At 46.0% G+C, this 20,432-nt stretch overlaps 5 protein-coding genes across 5 annotated transcripts; 4 read left to right on the top strand and 1 right to left on the bottom strand.

Annotated features, from left to right (window-relative positions):
• The first annotated feature begins 59 nt into the window (after positions 1–59).
• F4813DRAFT_376332 (retinol dehydrogenase 12) lies at positions 60–2,058 on the top strand. Its single transcript, XM_049245106.1, has 3 exons — positions 60–718; positions 797–1,753; positions 1,801–2,058. The coding sequence occupies exons 1-3, from the start codon at positions 647–649 to the stop codon at positions 1,834–1,836; spliced, it is 1,065 nt and encodes a 354-aa protein (XP_049094884.1). The 5' UTR covers positions 60–646; the 3' UTR covers positions 1,837–2,058.
• A 60-nt stretch (positions 2,059–2,118) lies between these two features.
• F4813DRAFT_286571 (vacuolar membrane-associated protein IML1) lies at positions 2,119–8,092 on the top strand. The gene is made up of 2 exons (XM_049240553.1): positions 2,119–8,003; positions 8,091–8,092. The coding sequence occupies exon 1, from the start codon at positions 2,245–2,247 to the stop codon at positions 7,774–7,776; it is 5,532 nt and encodes a 1,843-aa protein (XP_049094883.1). The 5' UTR covers positions 2,119–2,244; the 3' UTR covers positions 7,777–8,003; positions 8,091–8,092.
• Positions 8,093–11,166: 3,074 nt separating this feature from the next.
• Positions 11,167–13,013, top strand: F4813DRAFT_394168 (Calcium/proton exchanger; the record flags this gene model as incomplete). Its single annotated transcript, XM_049247524.1, has 3 exons — positions 11,167–11,849; positions 11,905–12,926; positions 12,985–13,013. The coding sequence occupies 3 exons, from the start codon at positions 11,167–11,169 to the stop codon at positions 13,011–13,013; spliced, it is 1,734 nt and encodes a 577-aa protein (XP_049094882.1).
• Positions 13,014–14,400: 1,387 nt separating this feature from the next.
• F4813DRAFT_394167 (uncharacterized protein) lies at positions 14,401–15,337 on the bottom strand (the record flags this gene model as incomplete). Its single annotated transcript, XM_049247523.1, has 4 exons — positions 14,401–14,637; positions 14,700–14,816; positions 14,901–15,058; positions 15,196–15,337. 4 exons carry the CDS (start codon positions 15,335–15,337, stop codon positions 14,401–14,403), a joined length of 654 nt encoding a protein of 217 aa, XP_049094881.1.
• A 1,071-nt stretch (positions 15,338–16,408) lies between these two features.
• On the top strand, positions 16,409–18,104 carry F4813DRAFT_400492 (MFS general substrate transporter; the record flags this gene model as incomplete). The annotated part of the gene is made up of 2 exons (XM_049248274.1): positions 16,409–16,670; positions 16,780–18,104. The coding sequence occupies 2 exons, from the start codon at positions 16,409–16,411 to the stop codon at positions 18,102–18,104; spliced, it is 1,587 nt and encodes a 528-aa protein (XP_049094880.1).
• Between the last annotated feature and the right edge of the window lie 2,328 nt (positions 18,105–20,432).

Here is a 20,432-nt window from a genome sequence, read left to right as displayed (position 1 = left end):
GAGGTGATGGTCTGTGCATCCGAACGGGAATAAAACGTTAACTAGGTTAGTAGTATGGCCATTGGAGTCTATTCAACTGTAAGAGCTATTATCTACCTAATGACATCGTTCGAAATAATATCATATCTGTTAGTTACATAAGATTGAACAAGACGAGATGTATTGTTATGGTAAGCTGGACTGACACTGCGCTACATTTGTGACGTAGGATTGACGACAGTACCGAATCAGCACGTCATGGTGAAGCGAAACATATAAAGACACCAACAAAATAGTATCGATGACCACAAAATGGGGATCTATGACGGCTTGTAAATACCTAGTAATGCTCATAGAGGGTAAACTAGTCTTCTCTACGAGACTGGCTGGTATCATTTAGAAAGGCCAGTCGACCAGGCGTGATATATCGTGATTTGCAAATACTCCTATAAAAAACTGTTTATATTCAAATGCAGGCTTCCTTACACATGTTTGGCGGTGTGCTCTCCCGAACCTCTCCGGTCCGTCCCGTCGTGTATCGTTTGAGCCACTCTCTGATCTATTCACTGAGAACCAGTTCGAGTTTGGCAACATTTTCGACGTGGGCTGCTCGACAAGCTACGTCGAGACAGGGGATACTGTTAGAGGGTATGAAGGCCATCAAGGTATGTCTTCATGGCTTATGGATGGCTGCATAATGCCTATCTCCTTCAATACTAGGAATAGAGAACTCTGGAGGCTTTTAGTTAATTGACACTGTCGTTAGAATACTATCGGAGAAAACTTCGGTGGCAAGGCTCATGATATTACAACTCACCCATTCAGTTTGGACCAAGTTCCTGATCTGACGGGAAAGGTTGCCGTCATTACAGGCGGGAGCGAAGGTATTGGCTATGGTTGTACTTATACACTACTGAAGCACAACGTTGCTAAAGTTTATATCCTTTCCATATCCGAAGATGTTGTAGAGGGCGCTGAGGAAGCCATCGCAAAGGATCTGGGCCAAGAGGTAGCAGATAGAACCAAGTGGATGCAGTGCGACTTATCAGATTGGGAGAGAGTAAAAGAGATGGCCGAAGAGATCACGAAGGACAGCGACAGACTGGATATTCTGATAAACAACGCAGGACGGGGGATTATGACCTATCAGCTCACAGACTATGGCGTCGATAGACACATGGCCGTTAATCATATTGGCCATGTGATCCTCACATCTCGCTTACTTCCACTAATGAAGCAGACCGCAGAGAAAGGTAATATTGTTCGCATATCCAACCAGGCGAGCAACATGCACCAATCAACGCCCAGCGACACAGAATTTGAGAGCCTAGAAGAGTTGAACCGCGACCTCGGTCCTAATGCACAATACGGACGTAGCAAACTTGCGGCTATCCTATACGCTAGATATTTTGCTCGGAAGGTGACGAACGCGGGTCATCCCAACATACTCATGAATGCGACCCATCCGGGATTCGTGAGTACAAAGATGAGCAAGGAAGACATCTTTGAACCTTTCCCCCTGGGCGGGTACGCGATGGCTGTCGGCCTCGAGCCTTTTAAAAAGGATCAATTCCAAGGAGCCGTATCAACCATGTTTGCGGCGACATACACAGGGGAGTCGGGCCAATATATTTGTCCGCCAGCTGTGCCGGAGCCGGGAAGTAAGTTGGCGCAGGACGATGCACTCGCGGATAGGTTAATGGAATTGACCTGGAAAGTCGTCATGGATAAAATGAAGAGCCAGGTTGTTGAACGGGATTGTCCTCTTGATGACCTCGTTATGACTTAGACAGGTATAGGTGGTTTAAGTACCTAACGTACCTAGGTAGCCAGATAATCTATATCACACAACCATAAAATATTTCCATGCTGCCTTGTCGAATAGTGCAGGTGCTGAACTGGATCATATGGAGGATGTTAAGGTGCACACGAGTGAAGAGTGAAAATTCCACGTTCCCCGAAAATGGAGGTCAATACTTCTTACAGGTACCTGGAGCCCGTGGTAATGCAGGTACGTACTGTTTGGTTCGCAAAAAAGGAAAGCGGTCAGATTATTTTAGGGAAGCCACCGATACTGCCGACATTACTATGCGGGGGGCAGCTTTAGGTTTCCTAACGTATTTCCTGACGTATTTAATGTAAACCTCCACTTGTAAAACTCTCATCATTTTCTGCGGCGTCGCTGCAACTTCTTACCGGTGTCCTAAACTCGTCTTTCCGCAATGATGCGTCTCGATATATTTGATATTGGATAATAGAGGCACAATGTCTCGGAATGCCGCTCCTTCGCCCTCGGCGCCACGTCGAGCTACTCAATGGACTTCTCATCTGCGACAATTCAGCAAGTCCAGCTTCGACAGGACTTCGATCGACCCCCCCCTATCCCCAGATAATGTCTCTATTCGTTCCACCCCTCGAGAACAGTCGCATTCCAGGCGAATAAGCGAACGAATCTGCTGCGTCACTATCAATGAGTCCATCATTAGTGATGAGGTCCTCCTAAACCTTGACCTGTTTGGAGGGGCTGTGCAGTCCGGAACCTTGATGTCCATCGCTCCCATAAAATCCGACCAGGACAGGATGCAGGGGTCCCAATATAGTACTTCGAGGCAGCCGTCTTATTACCGAGCATTCACGGCTACTAACCCAAGCGATGACGTTTCCAAGTCCGAGGTTGATGCTGACCGAAGATATGTCTTTGTCGCAAAGGATATGCCCAAGGAGCTGAAAGCTAGGCATCCTAATATAGAGGTGTACGTCTCGAAACAGATTGGTGTCGCCTTCAATATGAGAAAAGGAACCCAAGTGGTACTCGCCCCGGTCGACAGCCTTTCCCCTGCCATCGAAGCCTCTCATGTTGAGCTCACCTTTAAAGATATGTACCTGTCCCGTGCAGACATGTGGAGACTTGCAGTCTCCGATTTAACAGATCGGACTGTATATAAAGGCCAAGTAGTATACTTCCTGGGGACCGTTAAAGCAACCGTCAGTACCGTCTTCGTCGAAGGTCGCAAGGTCCACTCTGCCTTTTTCAGCCGCAACACCCGCCCAATATTCCGTAGCGAATGTGCCCGATACGTGTTATTCATACAGATGGCACGAGAAATGTGGGACTTTGACTCTGATGGTTCAGGTGAGATCATGTTCTACAAGGTTGTGAACGGATTCTTGCCAGCTCTCTTCAAGAAATGGGCTTTGATGCAAGTAAAGCATCTTGTCAGTATTGTACTTTTTGCGAGGGTTGAGTATGACACTGGGTTGACCACTGAGTTTGCAAACTCAGCTCTTGGCAATGATTATTATACTGGATTTCAAACGTCCGGAGAGAGGCGCCCATTTAAGGATTTCTACCGCGTTGTCGTGAGCGAGATGTCCAGTGGCGAGTGGACTAAGATATTGCATCAACTGAAGATGGAGTTTAACGTCTTCCGTCGTGATATTAGTCTTCACCACCGAGATGCCATGGGCCATGACATGGATACCCCCGAGGATTCCTCAGTGAAGGGCGCTTCCTCTGGTAAGATTAAAGCAGTGTCCTCTCTAGCTATGTACGGAAATTTCCTCGAAGCCATCAACTTAGCGTCTTCTTTGTATGCGCATGATTATATAGATCGGGACCTTCTGCGGACCGGCATTTCCATAGTGGTCATTAGTCCAGGTCCGGGTGTCTTCGAAGTCGAATACGAGTCCTTGCGTCGGACGACAGAAGCCCTAGTTGGCAATGGAATTGGTATCGACCTAATATGTATTCCGAACATACCGCTGCATTCTGTCCCTTTGTTTCGTTATCGAAATCCTCATTTCCTCGAGGCGCACCAAAGATCGCAACCCCGGCCGACCAGGAGTCCAGAGAGCACGCCGAAGCAACCTACGCTCCTGGCCAGTAGTTATACGACTTTAAGCGAATCGGTATCTCCCACGAAGGCAGCTGACTTGGCCAGCCGCGTTGATTCGGCAAGTTCTACGCTGTATACTGACGAGTGGGCCTTTGCAGTGCCCCAGTGGCTACACATCTCCTACTGGACTGGGAAGTCGGAAGAGACTTTATCCTTTCAAGGTATTACCTTATCTGCCTCGAGCCAGTCCCCCAGCGACTGTCAAGATGATTTTACGATTCGATGTAGACTCTACGACCTCCAGATGAGGAGCGTGCTTGAGACTAACGAGATCGAGACTATACCTTTACACGCTGATTCTGCCTATCCAAGTACGATCGGCAAGTTCGAAAGCGAAAAAAGACTTTTAAGTAGCGACAGTCGTATATCGACGTCTATAGGGAATCGGAAGGTACCCGAAACATTGTTTGAGCCCGTCTATGGTTTCCTCAAGTTCATCCCGGACAAGTTGACAAAGGCTGGAGAAACGTTATTATGGAAGTACCTACAGAATTTCGACGAAGCCAGAGCTCGGCTTCCGGCGCATCGGCCCTTACCCCCGAACTGTCCATATCGGGAACTAGAAGAAAGCACAGGTAGGTTGATAGAAGATGTTAACCTATTCGGTACTTCAGTGGGAGAGAGTAGAATAGCTGGGTCGTCGACCGGGCTCTCTTCAAGTGTGGCATCATCGAGCAGGGTTGGATTGGGGAGCTTTGTATCTACTGATGTTTCCCGGCGTAACTCCACAACTCAACCTAAGCCGGCACCACCACGACCGCCAAAGTTCATGAGACAGATTAGTCTTGGCCAGCGCGGATTTGGTATCGCAGCCCCTAAACTAGCGACAGCTGAGTTGAGAACGGAGAACGTTACTAGAACGGAAGCTCCTAGCCCCGGACTCCAAACACCTTCAACCCCTAGAGTAACCCCCATGACACCCATTAAATCTACAGCACGGCCGAGCTCTTCCAAGGCAACAAACACCGGGAGCATCCTACAGACCATCGATCAATCAGACTCCACGATGGACTTTACGCAAGCAACACCAAGCCGCCCTATCCAAATCAGAAACCCTATACAAACCCTTGATCCCATCAGTACACTAAGATCTGGCCAGATACCAGCTACGCCTGTTGCTAGAAGCGCACGACCTGATGATCGAGACTTGAGATATTCAAACGCTCTTAGAGAAGAGGATCAGAAAAAGCTGTATAATTCGAAGTTACGAGCAGGAGGGGTGCCGGAATTACCCTCTACGCTCTCGCCCACTACCGCTATGGCACCATGGCTAGTTGTTCTTAATCCATCGAATCCGAATGTGAACAAGGTCGACGATTCAATTTTGTTTAGCCGGTGGCAGCACGTGTTCCCACGACCATCCGAGATGAAAGTTATGAAATGGAAGTCCCTATCATACCCTGCGGCTGTCCCCTTGACTACAGAATACTTCCCAACGCAAGCACAGTTCAATACCGAATACCAACGACAGCCCTACAACATATCCCAAGAAGTAGAAGATGAAGCTACGGATCAGCCTAGGTCACGTGTAGAATTTTTGCGAGAACTCGTTAGTGCCCGGTTTGCGCATGGGTTTCAAGTAGTGATCGGCCCATCGGTAGCTAAGGCGTTTGATCAAAAGGCCGTGAGAATAGCGGATGTCTTCTCGATAGACAAGACTGTCAGCGATGGGACAAGTATCTTCATGAGCATTGGGAACACGATTCATCAACTTTCGTGTGTTAACGGCACCGAAGTTGAAGTTAACATCTACGTACGGAAACCGACCGAGTCATTGTCGCAAATCGACCAGCCGTCCCTATATAGACCCGCTATTCAGACCCTACTCGACGACACATACCATACCGTCAATGTTGATATTATGACCCCGAAACCTGAGCGCAATTGGAATTATATAGATTCGTATCTTGCCGGGCACACGGACGAGATGACAGAAAACCTCAGATTTTGGCGGGCTCGTTTCGTGCTCATACCAATGTATCCCCGGACACCCTCAGCTCCAGTAGCACGGAATGAAGATGATGAGGAGGAAGTGCGCTTGGAGGGCATTAAAAGACTAGCTCAACTCTGGCAACGACATCGGTTCTTATCACCTTCGGAACGCCAATTTCAAAGTTCCGGTGCGAGGAAGCGAGTTCCTAACCCTCTCGATATTGTCTACAAAACTGAAGACCCTTCTGTAGTAATTGCTGCCGAGGTGGAGACGTTGCCACTATTCGAGAATATCGAATCGATGAATCGTAAAGGCTTGGTGTCTAACAAAGAACGCTTTTCAAAATCCAATTTCAACGTCGCTGCCCTGGCCGAAGCAATCCAACAGCCAGTCGAACTAGGTGGAATTCGAATGCAAACACGGCGATGGCATTTTCGGATCCACTATTACTGTTTTATTGGATCAGATATGACGACCTGGCTGCTTGATAACTTTGAAGATCTCGAGAGTCGAGAAGAGGCGGTTGAGCTTGGAAATTCTCTAATGGTCCTTGAAGACGATAAGTCCAGAGATAAGGATAGGGATGCTAGCAGAGACGCAAAGAAGGATCGTGACCGCGGGATTTTCATCCACGTCGAGAGGAGGCACCCCTTCCGTGACGGCCAATTCTTTTATCAGATTGCTGGCGAATATGCGAAACCCCATACACAGGGTTGGTTTAACGCGAGAAGACGAGATGTATCTGTCCCCTCTACGCCTCTGTCAGAGAACCCGTTAAAGGACTCGCCTCGACCCAATCAAGTAGCAGTACAAAGACCATTATCAATTCATGAAGAAAACTCGCCAGTCTCGGGTAGTACGACACCTACTTTGGGGACGACGGGCGGAAAGAGGCCCAAGGTTGTTCTTAGCAAAATGATGAAATACGACGTCGATCATCGGAAAAAGTCTTACCGCCCAGAGAGGATCAATCTGCATTACGATAGACTTCATAATCCCGACAATTGCTACCACATTCGTATTGATTGGATGAATGTCACGGCGAAGCTCATCGAAGATGCCCTCAAATCTTGGGCTGCAATTGCAGCGCAGCACGGCCTCCGCCTTATTGAGGTACCAATTGCAGAGGCATGTCGTATTACAGAAGTTAATCCATTCCGGAGACCCTACCGTATCAAGCTTACACTACCGCCTCCCACCCAGCGTCCTATAACATACTACGACCCTAACTCTTTCGGGCCACAAACACAGCCAGGCAAGTTCTACTATCAAAAGGCTTTGCTGCGAAAGTTCGACTATGTCCTTGACGTTGAGGCTGCCTCCAATTTTCCAAGCAACGTAGATGTTAGCTATTCTTGGGGCAGGCCTAATTTCAAGTACTCCCAATATATCCATCGCTCAGGCATGACATTAGTACAGATTACCGATGAGGGCGATTTTTTAATTCTAGCAAATAGGCTATGCTGTAATCGGGCGGCAGTTTCCCAACCCACCCAAGCGCGACCCGAGGCAGCGCCAAACGACCGCATTTCTCGTCTTGCGAGTGCGAGTGCGAGTGCATACACGAATTATGGTTTAGTCGAGCCCACGCCTATTGCATCGCCAATGTTCAGGCCCGCGCTCTTTGCGCCTCGAGCACCACCTGAGCCATTAAATACCACCGTGACAAGCGGTCCCAAGGACCCAGCGGGTTATGGTCTTGGGGAGCCCGAGGCTCTTAAGGACAAACTTGAAGCGTTCTGTAACGATTCAAATGCCCTTGATGGGTTCTACAAAGAAACGCTGGAGAAGGGAGTGACTGGTACACCTATGGCTGGAGCATCACTCGGACCCGATACCGTACCCGATGCTAATATTCCAACCCTCGTTCTTGGGGGCAACACAGAGCTAGGTACCGTTGCTAATCCCAGACCGGTGCCTAACTTAGCAGGCTCACTGCTCTTTAGGCGAGGAAGTATTCAATATTAAGAAATTACAGCCTAAGTAGTGTTAGTCTTGCGATCCAATGCACCTTTCTCGGTAGACTAGGCACGAAAAGGGAGGAAAGTCTCCTGTCCAATTCTTCCTGAGATATCCAGAAGAATTTGGTTACCTCCCGGAAGCTTGTCGAGGTATTAATCATTCAGACCTACATGTCACCCCATCACGAAATGGCAGTGTCTCGCGCCAGGGAACAGGTGCTTATATCACATAATGTAATACCTCCTCCCTTGTTTGACCTCTTCTGTAATCAATAGAAATAAATATAACCTTGCTATATATGCTTACATGCGTATATGCAGAACTAAGCTTCTAGAATAGCCGTGGGAGTTGATAAGCGGTGAGAAGTTGATCATGACAGGTTAGTCTCCGAAAACGACTTGGCGCAGCAATAGGATCTTTAGGACTCGTACTTTCCCCGGCACTACCTCATGTTAGTTGTTAATTCGCTATCCACTATATAGCTACTGCAACTGGCTTCGCCCTGCTCGTATGTAAGGCACCAGGTCCTCTTGGGTTCTTCCGGATGCATTATGTACGTTGAAAACATATGGGTAGCACGGGGACAATATCAGGCACCTTTGCGAGGCCGCGCTGTGGTGCATCCTATTATGCGCAGTGAATGGATGTCGGGTAGGCTTTTTTACATGAATTTTTACCATGCCAATGCATTGGAAATGGGGGTTGAGGGTGGAAGGAACTTTTTATATCATGTTTTAAGGGTAATACACCCAATCTTCTTGAAAATGTAACACACCATCGACAGACAACTATTGAGGTTACGCTATCCCCTTTATCCCGACTCCTGAGAAGGCTATTTCGTATGTACTATGTAGTAACTTCACCATTCTACTAGTTAACCTACGTACTTACGGGCGGTTTCTTCTCTCACTAATAAGAAGCCTACCCACCCAATTACCACGTACCCTATAAAAATAACTATAGTAGCGTAAGCCTAAAGTGCCCAATATCTACGCTCGGATTCGTTTGGTTGCAATAAGCTGACTCGTGCGCGTGGCTTAAATGTTAATCAGGGGTTAACTTCGAGAATTCGCCGTAGATTGGAGGAATTGATGCTTCAAGATTTACAGCCCGAGTTTTTTATGCAAGGGACGTGAAGCGATATTCCCAGTGAATTCGTCGATTGGGACGTGTTGTATAATTTTGGGTCTTGGAGGAGACAATGTTGATGATGCTTGCCATAAAAACTTGGTAGTGAGTGAGTCTACATAGGTAGATGTAAAAGTTGATGACCTCAAATTGACCAAAGCTCTTTAGCGTTGGCGATTTTAGGCTCTTGCCGCTTAGCGTCATTATGCGTCGGCCGGGACGTGAAAGTATGGCCACCCACGTCAAAGACAGCTAATAGAGGTAGGTACGTCTGGGAAAGCTTGTGAAACATTTCAAAACCTTGAAACTGGCCGACTGCCACGTATGGATACCATGTTTCGGACGGGAATCATGATTCCAGAAGTAGTCGTTGGATGTTTCCATGTGAGAGTTATTTGCGAATTACGCATTTGTTTTGCGAATGGCTTGTCGTCGCTTCTGCGTATCTGCAGCGGAAATTTAAGAGGTGACAAAAACAGGAATGTATGTAAAACATCTAGGTTAGTTAAATATGTACAGCTTCAACAGAAATACTTAAAGTACACAACTACCCCTGCTAGATACATCAACACATTGGCGCTATGTTTTGTGGGGCTGCTAGACCTTAAAGCTTGATTCCTAAGCGCCATTTCTTCATGAGCTTGATTTAAAACTGAGACTACATCTTAATAAATATGGATATCAAATATGTAAACAGGCAAAACTGGTATAGCATAAGGTCCAATTGAACATGTAAAGAGCAAATATAAAATGGGATCCTATACATACCTACGTAGCAGCCAGCGCTTCTACGATGCAACTGAGGCCTCCCGGAATTTACAACGTACTTCAATTCGCCTTAAGTTGTGCGGCCTACATGGATATACATACATAGGTACCTACCTAATGTATCGTGCATAATCTGATTAGAACATCTAAGTATATATGTACTGTCCTGCTGTGGAGAAAGACATCAATAATGCACCAATCTCTACATAGATGTACCTTGTAGGTACCTTAGGTACATAATATGCCGGGACATTAATTCCATACAACCCTGGCTGCATGTACCTACATCTTGTACCCCCTAACATTAATACTATTGAATAAAGGGATTTCCTTTACAAGATTTATCGCGTCCGCTTTGGTTTTTCCAGTTGTTTAAGCCATTATTATTAAGTCTGCCTTGCCATCAAGGGTTCCCTCAGCGACGACGAACACAACATCTTGGTCTTCTTAACGCTCGTTCCCCATTAAGTTATACCATATTTAACTCTTTTATTTCTATTCTGGAGTCCTCGCCGCCATCTTGCGGTCTAACAAAATAACAACAATATTAGACGCCACCAAGAATTCTTGATACGATTTCCCCGGATTACTCTAGATCTATCAAAAAGACTCGATTATAGAGCTTGCCTAGGTACTAAAGGGTCACGTCCAATAGCAGAGGCTATAGAATTACACGCTCGAAGGCGTACCTTTCCAAATTGATAAAAAGGCGAGCCGATTGCCGAGATACGTCTACCAAACCCCATAAACGGCCCCCAATCGTCTTTACAAGGCAGCCGTAGAGCCTGCCTACCGCGAGTACCCATATTTTAAGAAGGCTGAAGCCGACATCGAGAGAGCCTCTTCAAGATGGGCGACGAATGTAAGTTAATCTTTGTTGCGTTGGAATTGAAACCTAAAAAAAGGCCTCGTACGCCTTTCAGTTTAGGCGTGGACAAAGAACGCGGCAGAGCAGGGCGATATGATCAATGATCACAAAGATAAAGGCACAAATTACTTGCGGAGTCAAAGCAATTGACTGTTTAAACCTCATTTATTATTATTGATAGGTGAAGGTGGCGACTCGATAATCATGGATATTATGGTCTACTCCTATTCCATCATTGTCACCAACTATTCACCTAGTGACGAACTTGTCATTCTTCGACTCTTCCGTCAGGATTTCTACGCTACAATTTTAGCGTCAAGCATGCTTCACTCTATCTATCAGAAATTCGACCTGCCTATTTGTACGGCTTACGCTACTGCCTCGAATCTATTCTTACTTTGCTCTGCCACGTTTCTCGCCAAAAACAACACCAAGCATCAGCTGTTAGCATAAAGGCATTGATTTTGTCTTCAATAGCCACATAAGCTTCATTTTATCCCGTTTATGTTTTCCTTTTAGTCTTTACTTGCGCAGTACCGCAAAGCCAGCAGCGCAAGCCGAGCAAGCTGATAACAAAACTAACCCCGTATTATTGGACGCATACTTACTTCATGGATTGGAATACAGTGAATATGAGAAAAATCAAGGCTAAGGCCCATCGTATGAGTCGGCGCGATTCCGGCGGCAGTGCTCGCTTTAATCCGTTTAGACACATAGCCTATGGAGCACCGAAGCGATCAAGTACGATAGATGCAGCTGAGCGAGGAATATCAACCGGTGATGGCGATATAGCGCACCTAGGACCATCTACAAGCGCGCCAGGTCGTCTTCTAACGCCCGTCAACCAGTCGGCACGGAATAGTAAGGAGCTAGAAGGTAGCCACGCGGTTGACCATGCGGATCAGGGCGAGACATTTGTATCACAGGCGACGACTGTTGGAAATGATCTCGATAGTAATAGTGTGCGACATCGTGGTGCCCAGGAAAATACCTCAACCAAGCCCGAAATTTTTGAAGAGGACGAGAAGCCCAAGAAGACGAACACCGGCGGTTTCTTCAAGCATATCGAACCTGCCGAGCCATTCACCGTTCGAAATCAAATCCAGCGCGTATTTTTCGGTTCTCCGATCAATATACTCGTACTCGCTGCGCCTGCGGGTATTGCTCTACACTTTCTGAACTTTGACGGTAGAGTTGTATTCGGTGTCAACTTCGTCGCCATCGTGCCTCTCGCTGCGATGCTAAGCAATGCTACTGAAGAGATTGCGATGCGAACTGGAGAAGTTCTTGGAGGACTAATAAACGCGTCTTTTGGGTAAGTATAAATGTCCCATAGAAGAATAGGGTTGAAATGTGCTAATTTGAACAAGTAATGCTGTTGAGCTGATTGTGGCCATCATCGCTCTCACAAAGAATCAGATCAAGGTTGTACAGACGTCTCTAGTCGGCAGTATTCTATCCAACCTACTTCTTGTCCTAGGCTTCTGCTTCTTCTGCGGCGGCATCAACCGTCGAGAGCAATACTTCAATACCACCGTAGCCCAGACTGCTGCCAGTCTACTGGCTCTGGCCGTAGGAAGTCTTATCGTACCCACCGTCTTCGCACATACCGACGATCTAAATGAGGGTTCTATCCAGCTAAGCCCCAATGCCGTCCCGAGCCTATCTCACGGCGTTGCGCTTATCCTACTAATCGTATATGCCTCGTATCTTTTCTTCCAGATGAAAACTCACGTGACGTTGTTCAACGAGGAAAGCCAGAAAGTTGCAAGCAAGCCGATCTTTAAGAAGGGTCTCCCGGAGGGTGCTGTTGCTTCCGGCATTGCGAGAGCAGGTGCTGGAGCTACCCACGCCGGTGTTCACGACGAGGAGGGCAAACTCAGCGAGATAATGATGAACCCTCTCGGGCACGTGGACGACGATGAGGAAGAAGGACCTCAGCTTAGCTTCGCCGTCGCTTTTGCTACCCTCATCGGTGCTACCGTTATCATTGCGCTCTGCGCGGAGGGTATGGTTAGTGGTATCGAGGCCATTACTTCGACAGGTGCCGTCAGTGAGGAATTCGTCGGTCTTATTCTCCTCCCGATCGTCGGCAATGCCTGCGAGCACGCAACCGCCGTTACTGTTGCCATTAAGGACAAGATGGATCTCGCTATTGGTGTCGCTATTGGATCGTCTATGCAGGTCGCCCTTCTTCTCATCCCACTCCTTATTATTATCGGTTGGGGTATGGGTAACCAGGAGATGACCCTAGCTTTCGATACGTTCCAGGTTATTGTTCTTTTCGTTTCCGTCCTCCTAGTCAACTATTTGATCGGTGATGGGAAGAGCCATTGGCTTGAGGGTCTCATTTTGGTATGTCTGTATGCGATCATCGCTACATGCGCATGGTGTAAGTTTTCATTTTTCATTTTTACCTCTTACCTGTTGCAGACGTTAACATGATCTAGTTTACCCTACAATCCCTGGAAATGCGTAAGGATAAATTGCAGTTCGGACCATAACAATCGTTACATAATATAATCCCCCCATTGCAACGGTCTTGACGTTACTTTAATTCTCTTTGTATTATTTAATTCTTTTCGGCTGTCCATATTTGAGGTCAACGAATCTACTCTGGAGAGCCCGAATGATCTTAATCCCCAGACGCCTTTTACTCCCCAGATCTAGAAAACTGAGTCACCTCCGTCGTTGTACTGATACGATTCGAAAATATCACCACCTAAGCTAGTTCTATTCTAGAGCCGGATTTTGATGTTTGGCGTTGTGGTCCAGGGGGGATGGACTTATGGATGGCGTGAAGCTGCAACTGGTAATTCATCTTGAGTTTGAGGTTTCACTATCCTCTTAAAGCAAAATGAGTTGACCAGTCTAGCCTCTATCGGCCGTACCTTAGTCTTCATGTCATATTTCCTTTCTTAGGGGGTTATACCTTGAGATGGACAATTACAGTGGAGTTGCATCTAAGTTCGATAAGGATGGGAAATGATTTTCATGACTAACTAAATACCTCAGTAAAGTCGAGTGTTGTATGTGTACCTGTTAAAGTTGCAATACCGAAGTTCCAATATGCGTTGCACCGAAGTATTGGGGATGGAGAAACCCATAATCCTCTGAGAACCTATAATTGCCTTCAATACTTGGTCCTAGGCTTGTTCAGTTACCTATTTGTGCTTACCTTGGCTAAGTTGTCTTCATAGTAAATTACCTAGGTAGCCAATAAACACATAATCATCACTCTTTATTTTATTTCCCACTGTATCACAAGTAATACTAAAAGTCAACGGCTTCCTGCGTCATCTACTTACACGGCTGCACGGGCTTGTGTAGAAGCCGTAATTCGCTCCGCTGCACAAGCGGGACAACAACGCGTACGGTGTGGCTTTGGCCGACGAGCCCTATACTGTATCAAGCAAGCGCGGAATGATACAAACAGGGGAGCAGGTAAAACCTAAGCCCCTGGAGCCAGAAATCGGGGCGTACAGCCGATGACGTGTCTGGGACTCTGGGTTCAGGTGACCGCTTGACGCGTGTTTATTTTATTTTATTCTACGACACAAGTATGCTTGTAGTTGGTGTAATATGTCCATCATGTGATTGCCCTTCCTCTTTAATGCGCATTGGGGGCGAAGCAGGGGGAACAATATGGTTCCGTTAGAACATCCATGAAGCCAGCGTGAAAAATGAACGGCAGGATTTACGACATAATTCCTAGTTAACGCCGTGATAGTTATATTAGACCTAGGTAGTAAGTTAAGAGCGTTGAATCATTACTATCAATCCTAGTTTGTGAAGCTATCTCCCCTAACCAGAGTACATATCCACGTTCTTAGGCACGAACCATAAACCAAGAGTGAAGGTGGAGTTTACCCCTTGATCTTAACCAGGGCTTTGCCGAAGTTTTTACTCTGATATAGTTCTTTGAAGCTTTCAGGTGCGTTGTCGATACCGTGGATGATGTGAAGCTTGACTTTGAAGCTACACTCCGCAATCCACTTCTGCAGGGTCTCCTGATGTTGCTGGAAGTACGCCGGGCCGAAATCTTCATCAGTTACAATGAACCCAGTCAATGCCAATCGCTTGAAGAAAATCTCAAACGCATTCTTCACACCATAGCTTTCCTCGAACGAAGTGTTGTACCCTCAATCACGCCGCACACTATTACGCCGCCTCTCGCACGGATGTGCCGAAGCGCTGCTTCCAAGTGCGAGCCGCCAGCATTCTCGTAGTAGGTATCGAACCCCTTCTGTGCGAGTTGCGCTAGAGCCTCCATCGGCTTCTCCTTATTGTGAGTGAGTCAGGCTTCGACGACGGATTCAACTATAAAGAAGTCCAGCTTCTCGTCGGATCCCACGGACCCAATCACCATCAAACCCTCACGCTTAGCTAGCTGCCCGACCACAGAATCGACGGCACCGGCGGCGGAACTGACGAATATGATATCTCCCTTCTTGGGCTGGCCAATTTTGTATAATGGTGAAAAGGCTGTCAGCCCGATCCCGCCAAGCGGACCGGTGAAGTAGTCTATTATGAATGATGAACGCCAGTGACTCTTCTCTTAAAAACCCCGAGAAAAGCTCGATTAAGGGAGGGTTAGTTCTTAGAATAAGTTTAAGTAAAGGAGATAGGCTTTAATATAACGTAGTCTAAATCATAATTACTGTCAATCTTGATAGCGCCTTGGAGTTCCTGAGGGGCGAGAGAAGCGTATTGTGGAAAGGGCAGCTCCATGTAGATGGCATCGCTAGGGAAAAACCGGCTGTTATTGGAGCTTAGGATACTGCCAATATCAATACTTGTCATGGCGTTATCTGTAATACAGGAATCACTGAACATAGGGATATTGGCGTCGCGCATACGTATTCTCAAGTATGGATTTAGTGACACAGGTAATACCTCGACTATAGCACCGCCTCCTAGCACGGTATCGAGACCGAATGGGCCGGCCCTCAACTACGAAGTGCGATGCAGACACCAGTAGCCCATCTAAGATCTTCTTAAATACGAGGGTTTTATTAACGATCATCTTGAAGTTCTTCGATGCTTCCAGCGTATTTTCAGGGGTGAATAGGAGGCGTTAGTGACAGCCTAAATCTATCCTTTTGGTTTAATACACCTCCTCAATTCCTAACGAAGAGATCTAGGCACATTTATACACAGCTAATCCTGAGTCTTATTCACCAAGAACAGCAATAACAACCTAATTGCATAACTAAGATGACTGATGATATCCCTTTCTTTGGCCAGGCACTTGATAGTAGCATCCATGCTCGTCAGAAATCGATCAGTAACGCATCTTTGTTAGGCGGTGCATAGCACGTATAATGACTCAGTTGGATATGTATAACATATAGGCGTTACTATTTATTTCAGGGAGGTTCCCTAAAGAATGACGCCACATTGAAGACTAAGACAACGTGGATAACTTGTATAGAAGTCTCCCTGTTGCTTGTCGGTAATTAATCTTTTATGTTGTTGGTTCTCAAAAAGATATTAAATACTACCTAAATATTGCGTCTAATATTAAGAATCAATTATCATAAGTAATAAGATGGGAAGGGTTTGCAGTTACCAGAATTTTGATAACTTTGTATTTCGATATTCATGTATTCTAGACTCTGTCGTTAAATACTAGCTCGTCGTGATTGGCAAATTGGCTGCTTGTAATCCTTGTCAGCCTCGTGGCATCATCAGCCCTCAAATGACGTGCTTGGAGAATTATGCTATATCATTGCACAGCATGAAATCAATGTGGGTAATCTATCTTATTATGGTGACGTTTGACGAGCTGAACCTTTTCTTAGATTGTGTTAATTTTACTATTTCCCACGATCCTAAACTAGTCCCGACGATTCAATCGTGTTCATGGTCGAGATGGCTGATTCATACACAAAAGATAGAGATGTCCTGGCGCCGGAAGTAGCCAATGGCTCGGCTCAAGCCAAATCGAGCTCAGAGGAGCATGCGACAAAGTCTGCTTCGGTTGGCGTACATAAAACCTTCAAGTCCGGTGCCGATGCAGCTCTGGAACTTCTGAAGGAAACTGGCGGCGTACATCAGGTTGTTGATCCTGAAGTTCATGGAAGACTCGTTAGGCGTATCGACTGGCATATCATGCCGCTAATTTGCATAGTCTGTATGTGACTACGATCACCATACTTGCCCTCCTTTCTATTTTTTCTGAGCTATGCTAGAAAGGACGCAAAGCCACATGTATCAGGGGGCCTTTTACTAACGTATAGCAGACTTCCTCCAGTATATCGATAAGACTGCCATCTCCTATGCCAGTGTTACCGGCATAACAGAATCTATTGGACTCAAAGGTAATGAGTTTAACTGGGTAGCGTCTATCTTCTTCTTCGGCCAGCTCGCCTTTGAGTTCCCGACAATTCGTTTGATACAACTATTCCCTCTTGCTAAGTACACTTCAATCAATGTGACATTCTGGGGTGCAACTCTAGCCTGCCTTGCAGCTTGCAAGAACTATGCCGGGTTATTGGTGTGTCGGTTTTTTCTTGGAGTTTTGGAGGCAGCCGTGGTGCCGGCATGGGTGTTATTTACCTCTCAATGGTACACGAAAGAGGAACAGGCCTTTCGTGTAGGTATATGGTTCTCCATGTGCGGAGCAGCGCAGATGTTTGGAGGGTTTTTCGCGTATGGCGTGGCCACACATGTAGGAAAAGACCCAAACGCAGCCTTAAAGGGCTGGCAAATTATCTTCTTATTTCTAGGTCTACTCACCGCAGCCATTGGAATTGCGTTTTGGTTCGTTATGCCAGATTCCCCCGCCGTTGCGGGATTCCTTGACAAGGAGCAAAAGGGGCTTCACCTCGAACGTATTAGGCATAATGAACAGGGCATCGGGTCGCAAACTTTCAAATGGGACCAGGTGAAAGAAGCGTTAACTGACACGATGACTTGGCTATACGCATTCTGGATTTTTGCGGCCAACATCCCTAACTCAATCGCTACATCCTTCGGGAATATTTTGGTGAAGGGTATGGGCTACTCTAGCGAAGAATCTTTGTTATTGGTAACTCCACTGGGCGCCTGGGAGGTGGTAGCGTTAATAGGCCTTACGTATGGCGCGATGAAGATGAGACAGAGGCTGTACTTTTGTATTGCTGGTCATATCCCTGCGATAGTTGGTGCTATACTGATGGCTACGACTGAACGGGTGCCTGCTTTGGTCGGCTACTATACGAGCGGTGGTATTCCAATTGGCTGGACCACAATTCTTGGGCTTCAGAGCTCGAACGTGGCAGGATCAATGAAGAAAATTACGGTCGCTTGCATAGGGACGATCGCTTACACCGTTGGCAATATCATCTCACCGCAAACGTTCCAAGCTCGGGACGCGCCACGCTACCTCCCAGCTAAGATTTCAATTTGTATTATCTATGTCCTTATTACTATTGACCTAGTAGTGATGCGGTGGGTATTGGATAGACGGAATAAGCAGCGAGAACAGGAAAAAGCGGTGCTTGATGGGACTTATAGGCCCGAAGAGAACCACGAGTTTTTAGACCTAACAGATTTGCAGAATAGGGAGTTCCGATATGAACTTTGAAGGATCTAGTGCGTAAGAGGGTAGGGGAGTTTTGTATAATGCTAGGCTACACAAGAACGAAACTTGATCGTAGCTCAACTCTTTGAATTACCAAAGCTGTCTCTTGGAAATGGAACAAAGTATGCGTTTGTATTTGCGAATATTAGCCTTTGTTCGCTCTACCACACAATCGGCACCGGACTATTCGGTTTAAAATTTGCTAGTAGGTAAGTCTCCTTTGCAAATTGTAAATACAAAGCATATGTTTCACTTCGCTGCGGCTGCCATCATGGCTGATTTCCCCTATGATCTAAGCAGACCGTAGGGTCAGGGGCTAAGAAGGAGAGTAGAAGCTGGGTCACCTGAGATACAAGTAGCACCGCTATAAAGAAGTTGAGTTAAAAGATATTTCAGCAACATCATTGCGCAGGACTATCCAGAACGGATGCACTAGATTCGATAGTGGCTAAGACAGGGAAGTTAGAAGAGGTGCGCAAATACGATATCCAAATAAAGGGTGTTACAAAATGTTTTTCCAGGGGCATTGGGAAATCCGAAGGGAATAGAAGGAGTTCCGAGTTAGATTGACTAAGTCATATCGTTGTATAGGAAACGTTGGAGCTTCGTCGACGACTTGTGGTCGGCAATAAAATAATTAAAAGGGGTAAAGTAAACAAGAGTCTTAGCCAATCAAATATGCACACCCTATCCAGCCGATTATGTCTCTTCAAGCACATAAGAATATAAGTACGTTTACCTATATCTTAATTACATAGCATATAACGTTAGAGCTAGAACCACCCGTCTCACTGCTTTTTGATAAGTTGCATCGAGCCATGATTGCTCTCATGTACCGAACCAAATATGTAAAACTGCAATAGAAGAATAGATGATTTCTATACATGGTAGTTAATGATTTCTGCGTCCGAAGTCGCGGATAAATAGATGAAATTTAAGACGGCGGCGATAATAGTTTAAAGTCCGTAGTAGCTAAAGTTGCTACCCATCGGCGATACGTAGGCTTTTTCTATTGCATAACATGATTTTCTCGTCAGTGACTTGATAGCGCAATTTAAAGTGTAACAATAGATGAATTTATCGGCCTTTTCTGAATGCGACCTCGCTCACCACATGCTGGCTTTCGGGGGGTTGAAGCTGTATGGTAGTTCTAGCGTGAGCCTAGTGAAGTTCAAATACTCCATCCGGTCTAGGTTGTTGATACTCGACCAGGCCAGTTCTCACAAGGGTATGCCTATCTCTCCAGCTATCATCTCTCAGTATTATATGGGGCGGCGGCAATTCAAGAGGCAGGGAAATGATGGCAACCTTGTTGGCGATCAGTACGATTTTTCTAAGCGCGTGTCGTGTTGTGTGAGCAAGGTGCCACTGAATACGTGAAGTGTGGATGGATGCAGGGGTCTCGATACAGTCGCTTTAAAACTACACATAAAATATAAAATACTTGTCACGAGGTGGAACTAAACAGTAAGGAAACAACTTCGTTGTTCCGCGAGGAGCTCTAATCTATCTGCGAGGATATATGTCTATACATACTAAACATGGTCTTTGTTTTAGGGGTCTCATCTAGAATCCTGACAATACTACTACTTCAGTTGATAGTATATCGAAGGCGTCATGATGGGAGATACTTGAGAAAGCAACTCTGCCATTAAGCGAATAACTACGGGCTTATCTGTGACTGAAACGTTCATGCACCGTAAGATCTTTGCTCTGGGGTCTCAGTGGTTCCAGAGTAAGACTTCTTATGGATGATGCAAGACCCCTATATGCAAGTGGCCGGGTATGGATGCATATCTGATCATCAATAGTATGCAGATACCCAGGCATGATTGCACCGTTACATATCCACCCAGAAGCGGGAAGTTACGACGGATCTTTGAAAAGAGGTAAACTCCGGTACAAACATAGTGATGCTGGCTTGAATTCTACAAATTGTGGGTAGTTATATGCTGGATGCTTAATTTTTCATAGCTTATTATACGAGGACGAGCTTCTCCCTTGATTATAGATTACCTAGGGTAGATAAGGACCTACTAATCCAATCATTTTATATGGTTAATTTTCACGAGAACTTGCAAGGTTTTCAGATTGAACTGTTGAAATCTATTATGTATGTCTCATTCATTCCACCTTAGTTATTAGCTCGTCGAATTCCTTAACCATCAAGGCTTTGTTGTTACTTACTACATTATCGAGGTATAGCTTAGGTACCTATAAAAGGTAAGTATGAAATTATTGAACTGGTGCTGGTGTATCAGGTGACCTTGATCCTGATCATGTGATCATATTCTTAGTATAAGTACCATTTATGGTCGCACACACCTATTT

This window comes from Daldinia decipiens (genome assembly GCF_022478715.1).
Source record: "Daldinia decipiens strain CBS 113046 unplaced genomic scaffold F4813scaffold_56, whole genome shotgun sequence".
Taxonomy (NCBI): Eukaryota; Fungi; Ascomycota; class Sordariomycetes; order Xylariales; family Hypoxylaceae; genus Daldinia; species Daldinia decipiens.
This window is presented reverse-complemented; position numbering and strand designations above follow the sequence as displayed.

Excerpts from the sequence above, each read along its gene's own strand:
- F4813DRAFT_376332 (XM_049245106.1), top strand. The coding sequence starts at position 647 with ATGTCTTCATGGCTTATGGATGGCTGCATAATGCCTATCTCCTTCAAT. Across the intron at positions 719-796 it reads GGAATAGAGAACTCTGGAGG|CCATTCAGTTTGGACCAAGT; the intron begins CTTTTAGTTAAT and ends ATTACAACTCAC. Across the intron at positions 1,754-1,800 it reads GGGATTGTCCTCTTGATGAC|CTAGGTAGCCAGATAATCTA; the intron begins CTCGTTATGACT and ends TACCTAACGTAC.
- F4813DRAFT_286571 (XM_049240553.1), top strand. The coding sequence starts at position 2,245 with ATGTCTCGGAATGCCGCTCCTTCGCCCTCGGCGCCACGTCGAGCTACT.